Genomic DNA, 21,229 nt, shown 5'->3' with positions numbered 1-21,229 from the left:
AAAAAAAAAAAAAAAAAAAAAAAAAAAAAAAAAAATCGACCGAGCGCTCGTGCGTTCTCAGCCTCTGCAATTCCAGCTCCCCGTCTCTCGTGCGCCCCAGTCTCTCCACCGTGTCTGTCCAACGTGCCTGGCTGTCAGAGAACGTCCGGGTACCCGTAGCTGGCTTCAATTGAACCCTCTGGAATTGTGGGAGTTGCAGTTTTCCGGGCAGAAAACTCGATTAATCGCGAATACTCGATCGTTACGGTTGGGAAAGTGAAGTGTGGTTATCTGGAGAACAGAGAACTTGTAATAATTGTTTTTCTGCTTGTTCTTTCCTCTATATTTTGATTTTTTAAACTTTTATCAGGTATCAAAAAGTTCAGCTCATTCAAGTCATCACAGCTCAGACATTTGGAATTTGTCGCCTATGTATCTTTTGAATTATTTACTTTATTTTACATTTTATTTCATAAAACTGCCTACAGATATAGCTCTTTGAAAACTTCAGCATCCTTGCTTCATTGTTAGCTTTTAGCTACTACTTTGCGGTGGTGGCTGGTGCTGATATTTGTAGGCTTGGCTAACAGATATATAATAAAACGCTGCAGTTTGGATTTCAACAACAGATGCATCCAATTTGAAATAAAGAAAACCTTCTGTAATTTAGCATTAAATCCTTTTTCATCACAAAGACAACCTTAAAACAAACCACCACAAAAAAACAAGCTTACACAGAGCCTCTGTCAGATGTCCAATACTTTATTAAGAGTTTCAGCTACAATCATTTCAGATTATTTTTTTCAGTCAAACAGCTTTGAATAACACTGCACGACACTCCTTGACACAATTACTAACCACACTGATTAGGTAAAATCAAACAAGACATGCAATATTGGAAAGTACTTGTTTTTTTAATGAATCCTACCTTATTTAAAGAGAAGCTCACTCCGACAACTTTTCTGGGATCCAAAAAGGTCAATAACCACCTCGTTGAAGATCTGTTAGCTACACTTGCTGTTAGCCAGTCCTTTCACTGAAACCACGTCACAGGAAAACTTGAATATCCTTGGGTCTATCTGCTCCCAACCTCGTCACTTCCGGTTTGTGCTCCAAAATCGTTAAGGAAAACGGGTGAGAAATTAAATAATTCACATCGTTTATCTTTCTCGCCATCGCATTTATCTCAGTCCACGATAAACCGCGCCCACGTACCCTCGCGCTCGAGGCACGTTATTGTTCGTCCACCCTGATTGGCTGAAGCCTGAGGCCTTGGGTTGACCCTGGGCTGAAGGGGGCGGGACAAGACGGCTGTCAATCATTCTGTACCAGGCAAGACAAGGGGCTGACCGGGCCCGTAAAAAGTTAGGCCTTTGGAAAGACTTGGGCATTTTCACGGGACCAATTTTGTTATAAATTTCGCAAAATGTGATACAATATTTTTAATTTGTGTTTATTAGGTATTTTAACATTTATATTGTAAACACCAGGGAGGGCTTAGCTCTACTAGCCCACTGATACCAGCCTCCCTGCTACTTTGGTAGTATTAGCACTTGTTTGCCTAATTTTAGCTTATTTTTGATAATTTTAGTTTGTAGCTTCCGCTTTGCTGGTTTTAGTTTTTAGCTCCTGCTTTGATCATTTTAGCTTTTAGCTGCTTTTTGCTGTATTGATTTTTAACTATTGTTTTGCTGGACTTGGCCTTTATCTATACTGTTTTGCTAATTTGGCTTTTAATTATTTGTTTTGCTACTTTTAGCATTTCTTTTGCTAATTTTAGCTTGTTTTAATCATTTTAATTTGTAGTTACTGTTCTACTGATTTTAGCTTTTAGCTACTACTTGCTGGTTTTAACTTTTAACTACTGTTTTGCTAATTTTAGCTGATGTTCTGCTGGCTTTAATTAATTTTTGTTATGCTAATTTTAGCATGTGTTCTGATTGTTTTAACTTTAACTATTAACTTTTAGCTTCTTCGACAAATTTTAGCAGTCGTTTAGCTCTCAAAATTCCCACTCTTTGATGGGTTTGTTTTTGAAATAATTTTTTTGTGCCATTTTTAACACAATTTTGTGCAAAAAGTTTAAACCGCTCCTGATTCATTCAACTTTTCTTAGAAGGAGACAAACTTTCTAATCTTTTAAAGTGTTTTTGACCTTTAGTTCTTAAGAATTTCTGACGGTATTTTCTTTTTTTTGGCTGCTTTTTTCCCTTCATTTCCCATCTGGTCCTTGTACCTGACCATGACAGCCCACCTTGCTGAAAACTGAACAAGTGGAAAACAAAAAAAAGAAACGTCAGGCCCTAAAAAGTTATCTCCTTACAGGGAGAAACGTTCCTGAAGGAGCTGACACGGGGCCTGACAGATGAGTCAAGGTTTTAGCTAATAACTCTTTGAGAATCACCTTGTTGCTAAAATGCTGTTTTATGTATTGATTTATATTTTAAAGAAAAAGCCCAGATGTGCTCGATTGAAATGGGTTTAAATGTAATAAAAGTTCTTTAAGCTGCTGATTCACGGCAGAGGGAAACATAATCTATTTGTTTCCGAAATGTAAAGCGACGGTAAAATATATAATAGAGATTCTGTAACCTGGGACAGATATCTGATCTTTATTACATTAACATGACAGGAAGAACCACAACATAAAGATTACATTCTTTGGAGAAAAACAAAAATAAAATGCTATCCGCCTCAACTGTCTCAGTTTTTCCCCCTTTTGTCTGTGACATTTTAACCCCCCACCCCCCCATCCCTACAAAAGGCCGACAGCTGTATACAAGTTTACTAAATATAGAGATATTTGATGCACCTATATATCTGAGTTAAATTAGAACAACATAGGAGACAATTCATACAAATTTGTTAAAAAAAACAACAAAGACAAAGCACAGTCCTAATTGCTTCTGAACAGTATTAAGGCACGTTGTTAAAGTGAAAACAGGTTAGAGGAGACGTGGATCCATCCATTTTTATCTATCTGAGATGAAAGCAAACGTTCAGTAAATATGTTCAGTTGTTACAGAGAAATGAATCTTTTGAATCAGGATCGGCTGGGTATGATCGAGTCAGGTTCACCGACGCCCGTCGACGACCGTATTCAAACTTGTTGCAGGTGGGATTTATTTACGGCTTTTCTTTTTTTTTAATTTTTCCACAGGCAGACAGTCAATCTACTAAAATTCTCCTCCCAGGAAGAGAAATCAAAGGACCTGAACAAATATGGCAGCTGAACAGATCATGTACCCACTGGACTTCCCCCACCCCGACCACAACCGTCTGCGTTTTCCTGTTGTCATGGTTACAGAGTAAAGCAACATTTCTGCGAGGCCTGACCGGGAGAGCGCGGATTCTCCCCAACACGATCTGTTCGAAGCAGGAAGCGGCGATCAGTGGGCAGAAAAGAAAGGAAACTGTCCTTAAGCACTTAAGTTGATGATATGTATCTTCAGACGAGCGGGTGTCTTTCCCGTACGGCATTAAAACAGGTGAAAGTGCGTGCGCTTCGACACGCCTGCCGCTGCGTCTGCGTGCGTGTCCATTCGTCTGACCGACACGAGCGCGGTCACAGGTTCTCTCCGGGCTGGTACTGCGGCTCCGTGGCCGTGAAGTAGTCCTCCAGGAAGGACTGCAGGTACTCGAAGGTGTGCCTCTCGTCGGGCTCCCGCCTCCAGCACTGCACCATCAGTTCGTGGAGCGAGGCCGGGCAGCCGTGGGCGCAGGGCATCCGGTAGCCCCGCTCCACCTGCTCCAGCACCTCCCGGTTGTTCATGCCTGAAGGAAAGAGGAGGGAAGGAGAGCATGGGGGTTACACACACACCCACCTGCTTTAAATTCAAACGAATCAAAAAAAAATCTAAACCTGCAAAACTTTTAAAAGAAATACATATACGGATAAAGCTATGGTAAATAAACATGCGCTTTACGGAAATAAAAATGCACATTTTTAGCTGGCAAAAGTGAGTATCGCCCTAATTCTGAAAAGGGCTGGGACGTTTTATAAAATGTAAATAAAAACAGAACACAATAATCTGAAAACCTCAGAAACTTATATTTTATTCACAACAGAACACAGAAGATGTTGAAGCCAAAAAAATGAGATAATTTTAAATTTTATAGCAGCAACACTACTTTAAAAAGTTTCCGAATCAGGGTTGTACTTCTTTCATTCTGTTTACATTTTACATTTTTAATCCGTTTTAGTTTATTTTCCTAATAAGGGCATGCCATGTTTTGAGACGATGTAGTCAATTTTACAGAATCCACCTGTGAGCAGTGTTTCTTGATAAGCCTGTTTTTTTTTTTTTTTTGAACAAACTCCCTATTAAGCTCCTTTAATATTTGACTTGAACCGAGCTTCAAGTTCTCCTAAACTGTAAACATGCTGCAAAATAACCAGCAGAGTGCAAAGACAGTGGGCCTTTTTCTGATCGTTTCAACAGAATAGCTCATCTTTCGCCAATATTGCCAGAATTCCCAACAATTAATATTGTAGAGGTGGCTTTCTTATATAAATAATACGACAAAAGAGCAGCCAGAACAACACCAGCAGCTGTGATGGCACTTTTAGTGAGTGCTTCAGGTCAACGATGGCGATCAAAAATGAAAGTTTGATTCCTTTTTGGTGTCACCTCTTTGCTTCGCAACAAAAAGTTCTTAAACTCGCACAAAAAAAAAAAGCTCCCAAACTAACGAAAAGAGAGGGAACGTCTAATGTTTTCTGAATGTGTAATTGAAAACTAATAATCTCACATTTTTTTCTCATTTATTGTCAACCCTTCAGATCTAGGTGTAAGTGTTTCAGAAGCATTTTGCTCGTGAACGAACAGTGTGATTTATCGCACTCATTAAAACATGTAAACTCAGGAAACTGCAGGATCTCCATGCTAATTTACACAGTGGGGAGGTGGTTGTTTAAGAAATGCTTTCCCCTCCTTCTTCATTTAGTTTCGATTCACTGTTGAGCAAAGTGCTTAAGCTGAAGAATCCAGTGGAGCTGTTCGGTTACGAGCAGCTCGGTAATGAGGTTTCTGCGTCTCACTCTTCCAGGTGTATAAAGCTATAGGTCTGATCCTTATGAATTTTTAATATCGGGGAGAATAACCTGAAGTTGGTATGATTTAGTACCTGGGTAGGGCACACGGCCCTTAGTGATGAGTTCGGTTAGCAGGATGCCGAAGCTCCAGACGTCTGACTTGATGGTGAAGCGTCCGTAGAGTGCAGCTTCTGGAGCCGTCCACTTGATAGGGAACTTTGCTCCTGAAACCATGGAAACAGGGCAACTGCATCATGTATTTATGACTAAAAATACAGGCGTAAAGACTAAAGTAGCCACTAATGATTATAGCACTGATTAACCTCCTTTGTCTCACTCACACACACACACACACACACATCTCATCCTGCTACCTTGTCTGGCCGTGTACTCGTTGTCCTCGATGAGCCTAGCCAGGCCGAAGTCGGCGATCTTGCACACCAGGTTGTCTCCGACGAGGATGTTGGCCGCCCGCAGGTCACGGTGGATGTAGTTCATCCGCTCGATGTACGCCATCCCGGCGGCGATCTGCAGACCCGCAAAGACAAAAGCAAACGTCTCGGGATCTGCGGTGAAAGCATACCGGAGGTTCGATTCTGTCCGTCAGGGCTCTGCCGCGGCTCACCTGCGCGGCCATGTCCACCAGCTGGGGCAGCTTCAGGTTCTGTCCCTCTCCGTCCTTTAGGAAGTCCAGCAAACTTCCTACAAACCACACAAGTTGACTTTAAAACGCAAATATATTAAAGACTGAGATCTACCTCAATAAAAATCAGAGTCCAAGAAAATCTGCGTATTTTAAATTAATTTATGTAAATATTTGTGATCTAAAACACTCAGTGAGTGTGGTTTCATTTTCTCATATTTGCATTTTGCCCTATTTTGTTCAATAATGCGTCTTCTTAATGCACACCGCCACAAAAGATGGGCAATTGTGAGCTTGTTTGTTTGTCTGTTAGCAAAATATCTCACTAACCTTTGGACAGATTCTAATGAAACTCTCAGACGGTAATCATTATGTGTCTGTCTACAACTGTGGAACCTGATTCAAGATGGCTGCCACACACACAAAAATGATGACAACTCGGCCAATTTTACAGATATTGAGCTAAAATTTGGCGTGGTAGTAGCTGAGTGTTTTCCCCAATGCATATTTTGGGCACTAAGAGATCATGAGCTGAGATAAAAACTTTGGCATTCCCCGATGAAGCCGACTGTGTCTGCTCAAAAACAGACCTCAGTAGTCCTCCGTCTGAGACTCTAAGCTGCGTGGAGACAATGGGAAAGGATATTTAAAAAAATGTAAATTTAAGAGATGGAAGCGCACTAACGGCAGGAAATTAAAAAGTGAGCTCATTTTGAAGTGGCTCCACACCTAAAATCTGTTTATTTACTGAAAAAAAAAAAAAAATAATAATTTTCAAGGTAAGGGTGTCTGTGAGAGCGCTTTTTATTTCCACATAAACCACGGCGCCTACTTAATTTTTACTTAAACCTATTTTCCATTACTTTCACGAGTCAACAATTTTTGTGTTATCCAAATCCGGAGATAAGAAATGTTCTGTCATAGTTTTATAGGTACTTCTATTTTTTCCTCTCATGACTCAAGTGTCTTCTAAGGATTTCAAATAAAGTGCATCCTTGTGGGAAAAAAGGAGTTTTATAATTCATGCGCCTTGTTTCAGGGTGGGGGGAGAAGAGTCCAATTTCACTTGAAAAGCCTCACATCAGTGAGGTTTCCTCCCACCGTGATGGCAGCAGTTCAGATCTACATCATGTCAGAGTGGTGACGGTTTATTCAGCCCGATACCTTGGCTCATGAACTCGGTGATAATGTAGATGGGCTCCTCAGACACGACGGCGTAAAGCTGCACCAGCTTGTCGTGCCGGAGTCTCTTCATGATCTGAGCCTCCTCCAGGAAGGCCTCGGGGGACATGGTTCCTGGCTTCAGAGTCTTCACCGCTACCTTGGTGGTGCCGTTCCACATGCCTGGCATACAGACGAGGCGATGTTAGAAAACAGAGACACGCGCACACATGAGCACGCGCACACACACGAGGCTCGCTCTGCAGGCGTATACGCCGATTCCTCTGTCACGGCGACGCTGCTAGCTGTGTGTATACACGCAGCATCCGATCCGTCCTGCATACGTACAGCACATATAGAAACACGAGTGTGACACACAAGGCGCTGTGGTAATCTGTCACACGTGGTAAAGTCCTGGTGCATGCACATGATTGTTATTTCGGAGAGCATGCGTGAGGTGACATGGTGAGGTGAAGAGGCAGGGAGGTGAGCAGGATGAGACGGTTTTCTGGTTTTCTTATACCAATAAAAGCTGCACCTGAGTTACAAGGACAGGCACAGATCTCTGCTTGCTTCAGGCAGAAACCCTGCATGGCTCAGAAACCCAAAACACTCAGAGCCAGTCACTGAAAGTTTGTGACTTAAATCTGCAAAAAAAAACATGGGAATACCATCAACTCTGTCAGGGCGTAAAAGGACACCGAGCTCTATGAAAAACATTTTTTTTTTTTTGGCTACAGGACAGTTTTTTGTTTTTTTTTCCTCAGGAGGCAGTCTCACCCATCCATACGTCCCCGAAGCAGCCCTGTCCCAGCTTTCTTTGCATGGACAGCGTTTCCCTCGAGACCTCCCAGGCGTCTCGCCCCAGACCCAAGGTGAGGGGGGTGGAGTTGAGGCAGGGCTTGGTCAGGTAATAACACAGCCCATCATTAGTGCCTGAGAGGGGAGGGGGTGGTGGGAAAAAAACAGGGTGGAGATGAAAGGAGAGGAAAGGAAGGTGGTTGAGGATGGGAGAAGAGGGGTGCAGTGATGGGTGGAAAGATGGGAGGGGGGTGATAAAAAGGGATGTGAGATCTTAGAACATGCACATGCAACCACAGGGGGGACGGAGGGAAACAACTCAGCACACCTGGATGTGAAACGCAAACTCAGCTTCTTCAAAGTTTTTCTTTCTTTTTTTTTCTTTTTGTTTTGTTTTTTTTCCAAACCATTTGTCTCACAAATTCAAGCGGATCCAAGCAGCCTCTCACAGTTTGGTGTGCGTTTTCTATGTGTGAGTGCAGCTCAACGGGATTTGCTGTTTGTTTGCGAGCTCTTCACGCCAGAAGCATAATACAAACTCAATGCTGTTTTCATTTATTTTTAATTTTTTTCATTCAGATGTGCTTCTGATGTTACCCCTCCCCCCCTCCCCGCTTTAACAAACCCCCCGCCAGTCCTACCCATCCAGACTTCTCCAAACTGGCCGTTGCCCAGTTTCTTAATCAGCTGGAGAGACTCGCGGGGAATCTCCCACATATCCTTGGTCTTCACCGATAAGTCGGCCAGCTTAGGCATGCCCCGCTTACAGCTGCCAATCAAACGGCAGCACAGTCCCGCCGCTCTCTCTGAGGGAGAGCCGGAGAGACAGACAGACAGACAAAAAAAAAAAGAGGAGAGCAGAGCAATAGCAGAGATAAAAGAAGAACAAGACATGTTGCTCAGGTGCAAAATCAATCTCAGGTAAAGCAAAAGTAAAAAGGATCAACAGACATAAGAACACAAAGTGAGCGACAGCACAGAGATGCTTCTGATGCTCACACACTGCAGAACATTTTCCATTAGCAGCGTCAGCCACTAGGGGGCAGATTTACACTGACAGGAGGCAGAGGAAGTGCAAGATGTTATGTCACACAAGCTGTGAAACTAACTGATAATCAGTCAAAATGTATTTTCGGTGTCAACAAAAAAAAAAACTGTTCGCTCATTTTGTATCTTAGATATGTTATGTTAGGTGATCGAAATCTCAAATTCAGCATTTTCTTTTTTTTTTTACTAATTAAGGTGGAGCTTATTTTGACTTTTCGTTCAGTGAGGTACTTTTATGTGTTGCAGAGCACAGCTTTGTATGTAGAACCTGAATTATCAAAGTACAGAAAGAAGTCGCACAAAAAGCAGAGCAACAAAAAAGACAACGTGGTATCGAATAGAAGTAAGGAAGTAAGACGTTGAACATGTACTGTACTAAACTTGCACATAGGTCAACTGAGCAACAGCATGACGCATATTGTTTTGTATTTGCTGACTGTTTAACTGAATTTTGCATTTGTGAAGGATTGGGTCACTGAAGCCGGAGCCGTTTGTGTGTTACCTGTGTAGTGCTGTACCAGCTGCTGAACAGTGTCGAACTGTGACCTGGTGGTGATGTAGTAGCCCCCGTTGTCTAATTTTCGAATCTTATAATGCTTGACGTGATCTCCCTTGTTGTCGTCCCAGTCACGGATGGACAGAGAGTAGGCACCTGGGACATGGAGTGGGGAATAAACAAATAAAAAAACAGAGTGTTGAAGTGAAGAACAGAGAGGGAGAGCTTCTTTTAAGAGACGATGAGTGTGTGTGTTGGAAGTGTTTTCCCCCTCACCCTTGGTGGTCTCACTCTCTCGTATGAGGAAAGTTCCTCTCTGGTTCCCTGGAGCCAGCAGCTGTCTCTCCGCGTCCTTCCTCCCCATCTTCCCAAAATACCACCTGTCACCAAGGGAACGCCACACAGGTGAGAGCGGCGGCAACGCACGCGCACCACTTGACCTCTGCCTTCAGACTGCATCTCAATCACTGAGAGAATCTTAAATTGTGCTCTTGAGCTGCGGCGAACAAAGACGCCGCCGCTGTGTGTGTGTGTGTGTGCACTCACTCCTCGGCTTGTATGGAGTCAACGGGAGCTACGTAGTTGGAGGGGATGTAACCTGAGCGGCCGGTGTCCAGAGAGCGAGCCTCCCACCAGTCGCCCTCGCTGTGAACAACAGAAGAAGCGTTTGGTGGTAATTAACCACATCCAGACGAATTTTATGTACACACACAGAAAGCTTAGATCAATTTAGCATTCACAAAGCCCCATGAAACCATTTCTCAGGTTTAAAGATCCACTCTTTTCGTCACGGCGGTCCTACAAGACAACATTTTCCCTTCGTCTATCGCGTGCCGGCGCGTCCGATCAAACTGCGGCCATGTTTGTCACGTTTGTGCTCACGTGTTGTTGATGATTTGGAATTTCTCTCCTTTCTGGAAGGTGAGGTCATCTTCGGTGCGGGCGTCGTAGTCGTACAAAGCTATGAAGAAAGTGACGCCGACAACTGTGTGGGAGAAAACAAGACATTAGAGACGCACTTTTTCAGGCTGATGCCGATTCAGGATTTTCGTAATCCTCCTTTCAACTGCTACCAGCATAAACAGATTGTTTTGTTATATTACAGGTGAAAAAAAATTCATATTTGGCCTCTGCATGTATTGCTGGAACCCCAAAAATACTTGTACAAATAAAACTAATTACAGAATATCATATATATAGCACCTTAACATTTTTTATCCCCCCTTTTTGTCTGTTTTTCTTTTTTGCACACATCGAAACAGAAAACTGCGCCGTATCACAAGACAATTGATTTTTTTGGGTCTGAAACATCAGTTTAAAATTAATTGCAGCTGTGCCGATAAAATCTTAAAAAAGCAAAACAAACAAACAAAAAAAAAACACCCAACGCATTTTCAAACCCCCTCTGATTTACTGTTAGATGTGTAAAATCATTCATCCATTTTTTTTTTTTGGAGCTGCACACATGGCAAATTACGGCTTGATAATCATAGCAATTAAACTATTACATTTTTTGCTTACATTTGTCAACCTGCCGGTAAATTACAGGTGTCACGGGGAAAGTTGGACTCAGATATGTCACCTGTTTAAGTGGCAGCTGGTACTTAAGTGGAAAAACCTCGGGCCGTATGTTACCGAGCAGTAAAATGTTCAGCAGACAGACCTCTGCAGAAAATCGCTTTTTGCTTCCTTTGACTTTATTTTTAAACACCTCAGAGATATTATCAATACCAAAATATGTCTTCTTCCCTCACTGAAAACTACATTGAAGACGTGCGGCTGCTAATGCAAATTTAAGGCCAAGGAATGCATATCACCCGTTGCCTTTCAGACTAAAATCATCTTACGATATAAAAACTTTGACGATGACACGACGCCTGATCTCACGCAGTATCGTGAGATCTCACATGATCCGTTAGTGCTTAAAGTTTGTGTTGAGGATGACTCTCAGCTACTTCCACGCCAAAATCTACCTCAATATTTGTAATGCTGGCTGAGTTAAAGCCGCTGTCGTGTTGGTTATGGTCGATTACCTGTGGCGGCCATCTTAAATCTGGTTGATTCCAAAAACCTAATCAGTTGTAGAGCTACATCCGCTGATGACATTCTGAGAGTTTTATTAAAATCCGTTTGGTGGTTCATGTGATATTTTGCTAACAGACAGACACACGAACACACACAAACAAAAAAATGATCACCTTCACCTTTGGCAGGCGATAATTAGCACTTAGCTTATAAATAAATCCCAGATTTGTCGGTCAAGCAGAAAATCGGTCGATTCTGGTCAGTGTATCCTAAGATATACGTAGGACTGTTTTACAAATTAAAATATTTAAATGTATTTTAGTTCAGAAGTCGGCACAAAGACGACAACAGGTCTCTCTTTACAAAACTCATGCCCAGCAGAAACAAATATAAATGAAGTGGCTCATTTCAGAGTTTTATTAATTCAGACAAAAGCTGATTTTTCTTCCTACAGCAGCTAAAACATGTTTTTGTTGTTGTTTGTTTCCTACAAGCCCCTGTGCACACACCATGCTGATGGCCTGAGCTGATGCTGGGGAAGCTGGTGTTGGATACGAAGGTCTTGTTAAAGTCTGGGATGCTCTGAGTGGGATCCGAACAGTAGCGACCCTGGAGCGAGGCCTCGGTCGACCGGCCGTCTGCATGGCCAGGCGACAGGTCGGTGACATCTATTGTTGGCGTCGTTACTTCTTTCGGTTTGAGGGACTTCTTCTGCTTGCAACAGGTGCACCCCATAATAACCAGCACGGAGACAGCGTCTGCGAAGACAAACGTGGTCATTTTCTTTGCCTAACCCTCCTGAAGCCGTCCGACGAGAGACACAGAGAGGTGGAGAACTTTGGGTCACGGGAAGGTTAACAGATTACCGGACGACTCACAGCGACATCATGATAAATATGCCAGATTTAGTGTCGCTAAACGGAACTAATTTCCCTCCATTTCCCGTCACCAAATCTGACTCTACAGATTAAAGCTGGTGGAAAGTGGAAAGTGAAAGTAGCTCCCATTACCAACACTTTAAAATAGCTTTAGAGAAGTAGAATAAAAAAGACTTCCCTCGAACAGGAACGGGAGGAGGAATTGAGTTAGAGCGGGTAAGGAGAAGTTAACTTTTCTCTCACCTGATGTCTTCCTCTGTCAGATCATCTGTCAATCACCATCGCCACTGGAAAACAAACAAAAAAAAAAAACAAGGGAGGAGTTGAGCGATGGCGGCTGGAATGTGAGAGAAAAGAGAAGGGGGTGGCGTCGGCGGTGAGGGTAAGCAGCACGGGAAAGGGGAAACCGAGGTGGAGGCTCGAGAGCGGTAAAGCGTGAAAAAAAAAAAAAATAGAGAGAGAGAGAAAGAGAGAGAGAGAGAGATATGCATGGAGGCAGATGTGAGATGACAGAGAAGTTAAAAAAAAAAAGACAGCCTGAGATACAGAGAGACAGAGAGAAATGTGAGGTAAGCCACTTCCCTTTTTGCTTTGCTGTTTCAAGAGAGGGTATTCATAAGTGCTCTGGTCAACAGTGTGTGTGTGTGTGTGTGTGTGTGTGTGTGAGACGCCTACATGTACGTGGACATTTGAGCCCGTGGTGAAGTACATGTCATCAGAGGAGGAGGGGGTAACTGACACAAAGTGACAGTGTGTTTGACAATGATCGTTGTGTCACGGAGCTCTCAAATGTGAAATCCTGACTTCCAGTTTTAGGCCGACCGCATTGTTTCACCAGAATATGCTGATAAAATTAAAAAAAAAACTAGTGCAACTTCAAGAGGAAATAATACAGCAAAAACCATAACATACTTATCACCAACCACTTTATGAGCGACACTTGGCTTAAAATTACATTTCAGCAAATAAAAGGCCGAGCATTCGTTAAAGGAATGCATATCACCCGCTACTTTACATTTCAAGGTTTTAACTGCTACTACGCCCGATTTTAGCTCCATATCTGTAAAATTTACTGCATTTTAGCCATTTTTGTGTTCGGCAAAGTCGATTATTTGTGGAAGCCATCTTGAATCTCTCACAATCTGTGGAATATGTGCTGGGAGGGACTCTCAGCTACTACCACACCAAACTTCAGCTCAATATCTGTAAAATGTACTGATGGAAAGTTTCCTAAAGTTGATTAGCTGTGGCAGCCATCTTGAGTCGGGTTGATTCCAAACATTAATCGGTTATAGGTGGACGTCCAGCGACTGAGAGTTTCTGCGTTAAAATACATCCAGGGGTCTGTGAGATGTTTTGCTAACACACACACAGAGGCAGTTACAGTATTACCTGCTTTTAAAGGCAACAGACAAGGACTTTTAGTTAGCATGGTAGAAATGAGAGCATTAATCTTGTCTTTGTGTAGATTTAATAAAAAGAAACATTAGTTAGCTTAGCTTAGCTTAGCTTAGCTTAGCTTAGCTTAGCATAGACTAGAAACAGCTAGTCTTGCTTTGTCCACTGATAACAACACAAATATACATGTATTTATTGTGCTCTTGCTATATTTTGCATGTTTTAGGTGCAAGTTTCAGAAAAATCCTGTTATTAACGTCCACCGAGGTCTATAAAAGCACATTCTGAGCAAAGAAAGAACAAAGAAAGAACAGGACGAGGACTCCTCCAGTGATTTTCTCTGTCTTCAGTCACATTTCCTGTTGACCAGATGGGCTTCACAAGGAAAAGCTTTATTCAATCTGAGCCCAAAACCGATTGTTCAACGAACCGGCAACTTACTGACTTCAATAAACATGAAAAATAGTCAACAAAAACGTGTTATTGCATCTGAAGTTCCTAAAAGTACTTTTAATTATCCAGAATAACTTCACTAGAAAAGTATCACTTCCAGCTTTTACAGCTTTGCAGTCAGATGAAGTAAAAAAAAAAAATAAAAAGCTATTATCACCAGACGACGTCACACTGGTTTCCTATTCGGTGACATTTTATACACCAAAAGTGCACATTTTGTAAGATTTATCAAGAAGTAAAACTAGACACGGTCTTGTGATGAAATTGTCAGACCGGCCTTCTTGGGAAATACTTCTTTAGATCCACACGTGAGCCTGATGAGAGGAGTCACAAATACGTTTCTAATGAAAACGAATACGCAACATGAGGATGACAGGGAGCATTACTTCCTCAAACTTTCTGCTTTTCATTTTGACTTTGAGACCTGTGTGTGTGGAGCTGATATTCAGCTAACAAAATCTATCTGCAGACGACAGACCAACAGCAAAATGTCTTAAATTTGTATTTCCTGCTGCAGCAGGGGGGTGGGGGGTCACCAGAATAAGTTGCCACCATATGACACTTTGACACAGACGAGGTGAAAATATCTGCTTCACCGCAGACGAAGTGCCGAACTTAAAGAGACAGTTCGCCTCTTTTGAAGCAGGTTTCTGGAAACAAGTCACGGACAAATAAGACCTCGCTCGTCATCGACCGCTTCCTGAACGACCATTTTATATTGACTGTTACTCATCGAAGAACTGACGAGGTGGGTTTCGGCCTTGCTCAGACCAGCCTTTAGCTCATCAGTCTGGTCAGAGTTAAACTCCAACTCTCTGAACTCAGAATCGTACAACAGGTAAGATATTAATTAGTCATAATGTTTCCACAAAACATAATAAAAAATATCTGAACCACTGCTTTAAAGTAGGTCTGAAGTTTGGATATAAGTCAAGTATAAGTATTAGAATAAGCCAATTTATTCACACTACATACACAAATCCACAGGAAAAGGCTCTCTCAGTTGGGATGTAAACAAGCTAAACGACAGTAAAGGTGATTCTATTCTACTCTATTGCCACAGCAGCACAAACAGCTGCCTAACAGCTGCAGGGTAAGGCCTTCGCTCAACAATAATCTGGAGGTCAAACGCTGTATTGTCAGCTGAGGGCGAAGTGGTCTTGGGTTTCTAACCTGCCACCTTTCAAGCCGACCGTCTCCGGCCCACAGCCACCCCACCTACTGAGGAATGGAGGGGAAGTCACAGAAAAGAACAACAACGAGTCATTTATGACGGCTGAGATCGGCACACTTTCTTTTTCGGTTTTGATTCACTCGCACCAAATCCTTCAAATTTTGCCCGAACGTCACAGCAACCAGATCTGCTGCGGATCCGTCGGAGCGCGTCGATCAGCCTCTCCGAAATCTGCACAAGCTCTCACACACACACACACACACTGTTCACTATCAGCCCGGCCATCGTGAGCTACAGGAAGTCGGCCCTGCTAGAGTTTCCTGTCCACCCCTCTGATGGCTCCCCCCTTTTCCTGGAAGCTGAGGACAGAGTCCATCACACACCCAAAGCAGCTGCACGGACACAAACACACACCAACACACACATTTTCCCCCTCTTCCTCCCCTCCTCGAGCAATCCTCCCTCCCACCCACGGGTCAGACGCTCGCCTCTTTCTTTCGGCGCAGAAACGAGAAGTGGCCGAGGACGTAACGGAGGCCTCTTCCCGTTCACCTTTATCTCTTTTTGTTTTCTTTTCCCTTTCTGCTTCTCTCGGCCCGGCAGACGATCGTAAACAGGAGCTAAAAGAGCCGTACCGGGAAGTGTTTTCACACCAGACGAACGAGTCATTGTTCTCGATGAAGTTCCTGTTGACCAGATACTCTTACCCGCGTCCCGTCTTCCTCTCTCCACACTGTAAAAGCTGTAAAATCGAATCACAACTACCGCCCTGTATGGTAAATAAAAAAAGGCCTAAATGCACGTCAGTGTTTTTAAACTAGGATCATTTGCGGCGAGGGCCTCCCCGAGAAGAGCTCTGGAGTCGTCGCCGTTCTGGTCAAACCTTCTGAGCGATATGTTCGGGATGACTCTCAGCTACTACCACACCAAAATGCAGCTCCGTATCTGTGAAAACCCGACTAAGTTGTAGCCATCAGCTGGGGATGATTAGCTGTGGCAGCCATCTTGAATCGGGGCTGACTCCAAACGTCAGTGAGCTGCACGCGTTCATCCAGTCGTCGCTTTCTGACATTTTCACTGAAGTCTGTCCACTTCTTCACGAGATATTTCGCTAACGGACCCACGAGGCTGACACCAGCAGCTCATACGGATGTTTTAACCAAAGACGTCACACAAGCGAGTTCCGGGACGTTAACACGTTCCCACACTTCTGCTGCCTCCGTTATTAACGACTTTTGTTTACGTTTCAACCTGCTAAAACCATCAGAGGTGTACTAGCGCTAGACCTAGTGTGTGTGTGTGTGTGGGTGGGTGGGGGGTGGTGTCTGGTGAGTGGTAAAGTGGGGGTTTCACAGTCGAACTGGAGCAGAGCTCACGTGTTGCTCCTTTTCTGCGTCCCTGTGCTCGTGCTGCAGAACCAGCTGAGCGGAGGAGTTTAAAACATCCAAAACGACGTTCAGCTCGTGCTTAGCTCAGCTCAGGGGAGCGTTTTTGTTTTTGTTGTGGTGGTAGAAGTCAACCTCACCTCACCGACTGACTCCTGGCTGTCACAGCAGACTTTTATAGCAGGTATACAAATACCTTATCAGAATAACATGTGAAACACACACACTACTTCCTCTGCTGAGGAGAAGTGATGCTGCTTTGTGATAAGCTTCACTGCAACACTGGTGGTTAATATATTTCTGACATCAAAGTATTCACGACCTTTTGGCATTTGGCGATTCTCGTTGCTCATTTCGCTCACACACCCCTGCTTGGTGGTGTGAAGACAACTCGCTTCACAACTTGCTGGCTTGACTGTAAACGGCCGGACTGAAAAGAAACACTTTTACTAAAGAGGCAAGTCTTCGGCTGGTGGACAACCGGAGGTCTGCATCGGTTAGCGGAATATCTAATGCACCGCTGGACAAATTTTAACAAATTCATTATTGGCTGAACATCTACAACCATGGGCGTAAACCTCAGGGGGGGTCAGGGGGGTCCGGCCCACCTCAATTTTGGAAAAACACTTGAGGAAACTATATTTTTAAGCAATATAACAAACAGAAAGTAAATACTCCATTTATTTAGGCACAACAATACATTTATGCCTTTCAAAAATGATGTGCCCCCCGTCATCCTTCTAACAGTGGTACGCTCCATCACGATTAGCACACAGGAGGTGGAAATGGCGTGGATAAATACCTTCCAGTAAGCCCACCCTCCGTGTCGCTGCGGTGGTTAGAGCTCCTGCCTTTCATGTGGGAGACCCGGGTTTGATTTCTCGCTCATTTCCTTTAGATGTCAATTGTTTTATTTTCTCTACCGCTAGCTTAAACGCTTTGCTTCTTGCAAGAGGCCACCGTCAACAAATGACACGTCACGTGTTTTATTTACTTCCACTTCTCCGTGAAATCAAACATTTGGAACAAGATAGTATTCTCATCACCTCGCGGTTCAACGCTGCCTGAACAGCAGCTAACCGCACAAGTTCCGTTACATTTCCTGTGAAAAAAAAATAAAAAAGATAAGACGTTTTTCTGCCGTAACTTTTAGGAAATTGAAAGTCTGCCTGAGGACTGGAGCGGTGGATGACCTCAGCAGGCGTCACGTTTCAGGTCTGTGTTGTTAACCAAGTCACAAAGAAGACCCGAGTTCGATTCCTAAACTTTCTTTGGCCCTTCATCGTTTTGTTTTTCTGCTTCTAACATGTATAACTTGCTTCCAGTAAGTAGCTGCTTTCTGCGGAGCGAACACATTAAAAATCCTGGTTTCAATTTTTGTTAATCGACCTGAACTGGATCAGAAGCGAGAAGTTATCGCACAGCTGCGCCGATCCGGCGCAGAGCGAGCGTCTAAATGAAAGGCATCGCAGCTCGTCGACGAGGGTTCAGACGTGTTGATCGTTTACTCAGCAGACAACAAACGGAGCGGCGCGGCCTGCTCGATGCCAGGAAGTAAACGTGATACTGCGAGTAAAGAAAGTAACGCTCAGGGCGGAAATAGTTTCTGAGAGCTCTTTAAGAATGCAGAGATAAAACCCACAAAACGAAACGACCTTTTTATTTCCCCCCCTCCTAATTCGTGTTAATTAAAAAAACAAAGTCTGAAAATATCTCATCAATTTATAGATTCTGAGCTTTGAGAAACTCTTCTTGAGGTCGTCTTCACTCGTCTTATTTTTATCGTTTTTCGTCTGTTTATCGCTCCCTTTAATCACGCTTCATGGCCAAACGCTCCGCAGAGACACGAGGACTTATGACATATTTTCTCCATATTCAGCTCTCAGAAACAAATTCAAAACGTGGCATTGTGGTTGTTCGGTTGTTTGTGTCCTCGCTTCACAGGGTTAGAAGCAGAACGTTGGAACCTGCTCACGAGCCTGTGGCACGCGTCCTTTTTGGGAAGGTTTGGGAACCGCTGCTGTTCCGACAGGTGAGGCTCAATCTGTCTGGTTTTAGTTTAGTTTCTACACCTGAAGATGCCATCGATGACACGGCGCTGCAGCCACAATGACTCACATTTTGGCAATGACAGAAATGGTGATGAAATCACCAAAAGTTGCGTTTTGACTCATCAGTCAGCTGATCCAACAGATATTAAGACAAAAAACTTTCAACAATTTCGGTCTAAAATTCAATCTACGACAAAAACTCCACAGAAAGAGGCCCTTTTAAAGGCCTCTGATGCAATACGACTATAAGAAGAAATCACAAATCTTAATAGATGTTTAAATATTCCCTGTAAGCTGCCACATGTGTTACATGCGCAAATAACGCCTGAAAGCTTCCAGTTTTATTGGAAAACTTACAATGAGTCAGTCCAGGTGGTGCCCAACGTGTTCTCCGGTCGGGTGTGTTTATGACAGCTACCTGCCTGATGAACAGGGCGGGTTATGACGGGTGGATGACGTTCACGCTCCGCCGTAAAGCACAGGTGTGTGAACAGGAGATTTTCAGAGAAGTTCAGCAGTGGGGGGGGGCGTTTTCCACGGCACTGCCGTGTTTTGTTCGCCACGAACAATAAAAGGAAGCGACTTTGCTCTGACCTGAAAAGCGCCTGCCAGCCTTCTGCGCATTCCTCTAAAATCACAATAACATCGCCCTCCGTCGCCGTCGTCGCACTCACAAACATCCAGCTCCAGGTGACACGCCCTTTCCTGCTCAGGGAAGCTGCAAGATAAGCGGCTCCCCCGGGGTGTGTGTGTGTGTGTGTGTGTGTGTGTGTGTGTGTGTGTGAACTGACTGCGGTTTCCTTCTCGATGAGCACAAAATCCCTCAAATCTGTTGAGTTTGTGTTTTGGAGTGATTTTAAATCAAATCCAGCGTGGAGAGAGGGGCGCTCGCTCACCTTCACTCCCCCCCGCCCCGTGTTCTTCCCACTCCTCTGTGTCCAACCGGGCCTCATGAGCAGGAAACTCAACAGGATGCAGAGTGTGAGTGGGGCAGGAGCGATAGGACAATGGGAAGCAAGCTGTCACTGAACACACACACACACACACAGCAGAAAGAAGATGGAGGCATAGCTGGAAGGGAACAGTGGAAAAGTGGCAGCGTCACCAGATTGTTGCTCCTTTTAACCCCGTTTTCTTTTTTTAAAGGCGGCAGGAAATCAAGGCCCACCTCTGTGGCGTGACTTAGAGCAGGTGTAGGACTCCATCCTGAACGAGCGCTCAACTGGTCACAACCAGCAGAAACCAAATCCCCGTCCCTTTCCTTCCTGCTTTGCCCCGAGGCCAGAGACGGGAACCGAGCTTGTCGAGAAACAGGAAGTGATGGGAGTCCAACCTTGGACGGGCCAATCGTGGTTTTTCCCCCCACGTCTGCTGTTCCTTCCACCATCTAACGCTCATCATTTCTACACAGCTCCGCTTAAAATTTCTAGCATTGCGAAACAAACTTCTCCTCCCCAGATTACAAAGACAGAAAGAAAGGACAGATTTCTGTCAGGGACTGGAGCTCAGGGGAACGAGGCCACCTCTGATGGATGTGGAGGAAACAGGCCGGCCTGCCTTTTTCCTCAGGCTGGCTTCCTGCAGACGTGTAGCCGGACGGATCGCCATCACACACACACACACACTAAAGGACGCTGAAAGGCTTCAAAATTCATCAGAAAGTGACATAATGAGAATCAGTTCAATCAGCTGCGTCTAAACTAACTCAAGGACTGACAAGACCTTTTTTTGGGCTCTAATCTTTAATGTTTTCACACAAGTTGTTTATCTTCTATTACTGCAGCGTGGACTGATTTCTAAACAGCAGTTTCTGTGGTATCTGTCTGTCTGTCTGTCTGTCTGTCTCTGTCTCTGTCTCTGTCTGCCTGTCTGTCTATCTGTCTGTCTGTCTGTCTCTGTCTGTCTATCTGTCTGTCTGTCTGTCTGTCTCTGTCTGTCTGCCTGTCTGTTTCTGTCTGTCTGTCTGGTGAAGTACTGATAAAAAAAACACACTTCACCAACTTCTCACACAGGCAGCTAAAGACAAACTTCCCTTTTATTTAAACAGGCTGAGTTTCTCAACTTTCATTTAAAAATAAAAAAAATGAAGCCACCAGATCTTTGAAAACCCATTTTAAGGTAAGGATGAGGATCCTGGTTTTAGTTTTAGACACTTTGAAGCATTTTCCCCCTCCTTAAAGTCACGTTTTCTTTCGAGAAAATCGCGCCTAAGTGGCAACTTAGGCAACAAGGTGAAATATCTGCGTTATTTTTTTTCTCTCTTTAGGTTAGAGGTTAAAAATGTGGTTCAGGAAACTTCCTGTGAGGTTCTTCTTTTAACCCGAAATAAGCGGAATGAGCTCCTACCTGGAGAGGATGTTGCTGAGCCGTCGGTGACTTCAGAGAGAAGCTGCGCCGCCGAAAGAGAGGAGAGGTTTTAAAAAAAAGAAGAAGAATAGGAGAGGGAGGAGGAGGAGGTCCGCACCTCAACTCGCGCACTGAGACGGGGCCGGCCCAGGAGGAAGGAGCGCGTGCGGCTGACCTGTGACCTTCAGGAGGAGGAGGAGGGGGGTGAACCGACGTCACACGTGGAGGAAATGCGCCCGAACAAAAAAAAAAAAAGGCGAAATTTTAATGTAAAAAATAAAATAAATAAAATATCTAATTAAAGCTCAGTCGGTTTCAAACAGACGCCCCGCAGTGGATGTAAACATAAACAGCCCC

At 43.9% G+C, this 21,229-nt stretch overlaps 1 protein-coding gene across 3 annotated transcripts; it reads right to left on the bottom strand.

Moving 5' to 3' along the window:
• Positions 1-2,567: 2,567 nt before the first annotated feature.
• yrk (Yes-related kinase) lies at positions 2,568-21,020 on the bottom strand. 3 transcript variants are annotated; one of them, XM_025007780.2, is made up of 14 exons: positions 20,873-21,020; positions 12,309-12,352; positions 11,697-11,945; positions 10,045-10,147; positions 9,709-9,807; positions 9,439-9,542; positions 9,169-9,318; positions 8,261-8,425; positions 7,599-7,754; positions 6,822-7,001; positions 5,640-5,716; positions 5,389-5,542; positions 5,107-5,238; positions 2,568-3,753 (listed from the first exon to the last, which is right to left on the bottom strand). In XM_025007780.2, exons 3-14 carry the CDS (start codon positions 11,920-11,922, stop codon positions 3,545-3,547), a joined length of 1,755 nt encoding a protein of 584 aa, XP_024863548.1. In that variant the 5' UTR covers positions 11,923-11,945; positions 12,309-12,352; positions 20,873-21,020; the 3' UTR covers positions 2,568-3,544. The 3 variants fall into 3 exon arrangements, with proteins under 3 accessions (XP_024863548.1, XP_017281575.1, XP_017281583.1); XM_017426086.3 differs by lacking the exon at positions 7,599-7,754 and having other exon boundaries at positions 20,873-21,019; XM_017426094.3 differs by lacking the exon at positions 8,261-8,425 and having other exon boundaries at positions 20,873-21,018.
• Between the last annotated feature and the right edge of the window lie 209 nt (positions 21,021-21,229).

Source organism: Kryptolebias marmoratus, linkage group LG5, assembly GCF_001649575.2.
Source record: "Kryptolebias marmoratus isolate JLee-2015 linkage group LG5, ASM164957v2, whole genome shotgun sequence".
NCBI lineage: Eukaryota > Metazoa > Chordata > Actinopteri > Cyprinodontiformes > Rivulidae > Kryptolebias > Kryptolebias marmoratus.
This window is presented reverse-complemented; position numbering and strand designations above follow the sequence as displayed.

Coding starts and splice junctions, on each gene's coding strand:
- yrk (XM_025007780.2), bottom strand. CDS start 11,922: ATGGGGTGCACCTGTTGCAAGCAGAAGAAGTCCCTCAAACCGAAAGAA. Junction 9,319..9,438: donor AGAGAGTGAGACCACCAAGG/GTGAGGGGGAAA, acceptor TCCATGTCCCAG/GTGCCTACTCTCTGTCCATC. Junction 5,717..6,821: donor CACCGAGTTCATGAGCCAAG/GTATCGGGCTGA, acceptor TGTGGTTTGTAG/GAAGTTTGCTGGACTTCCTA.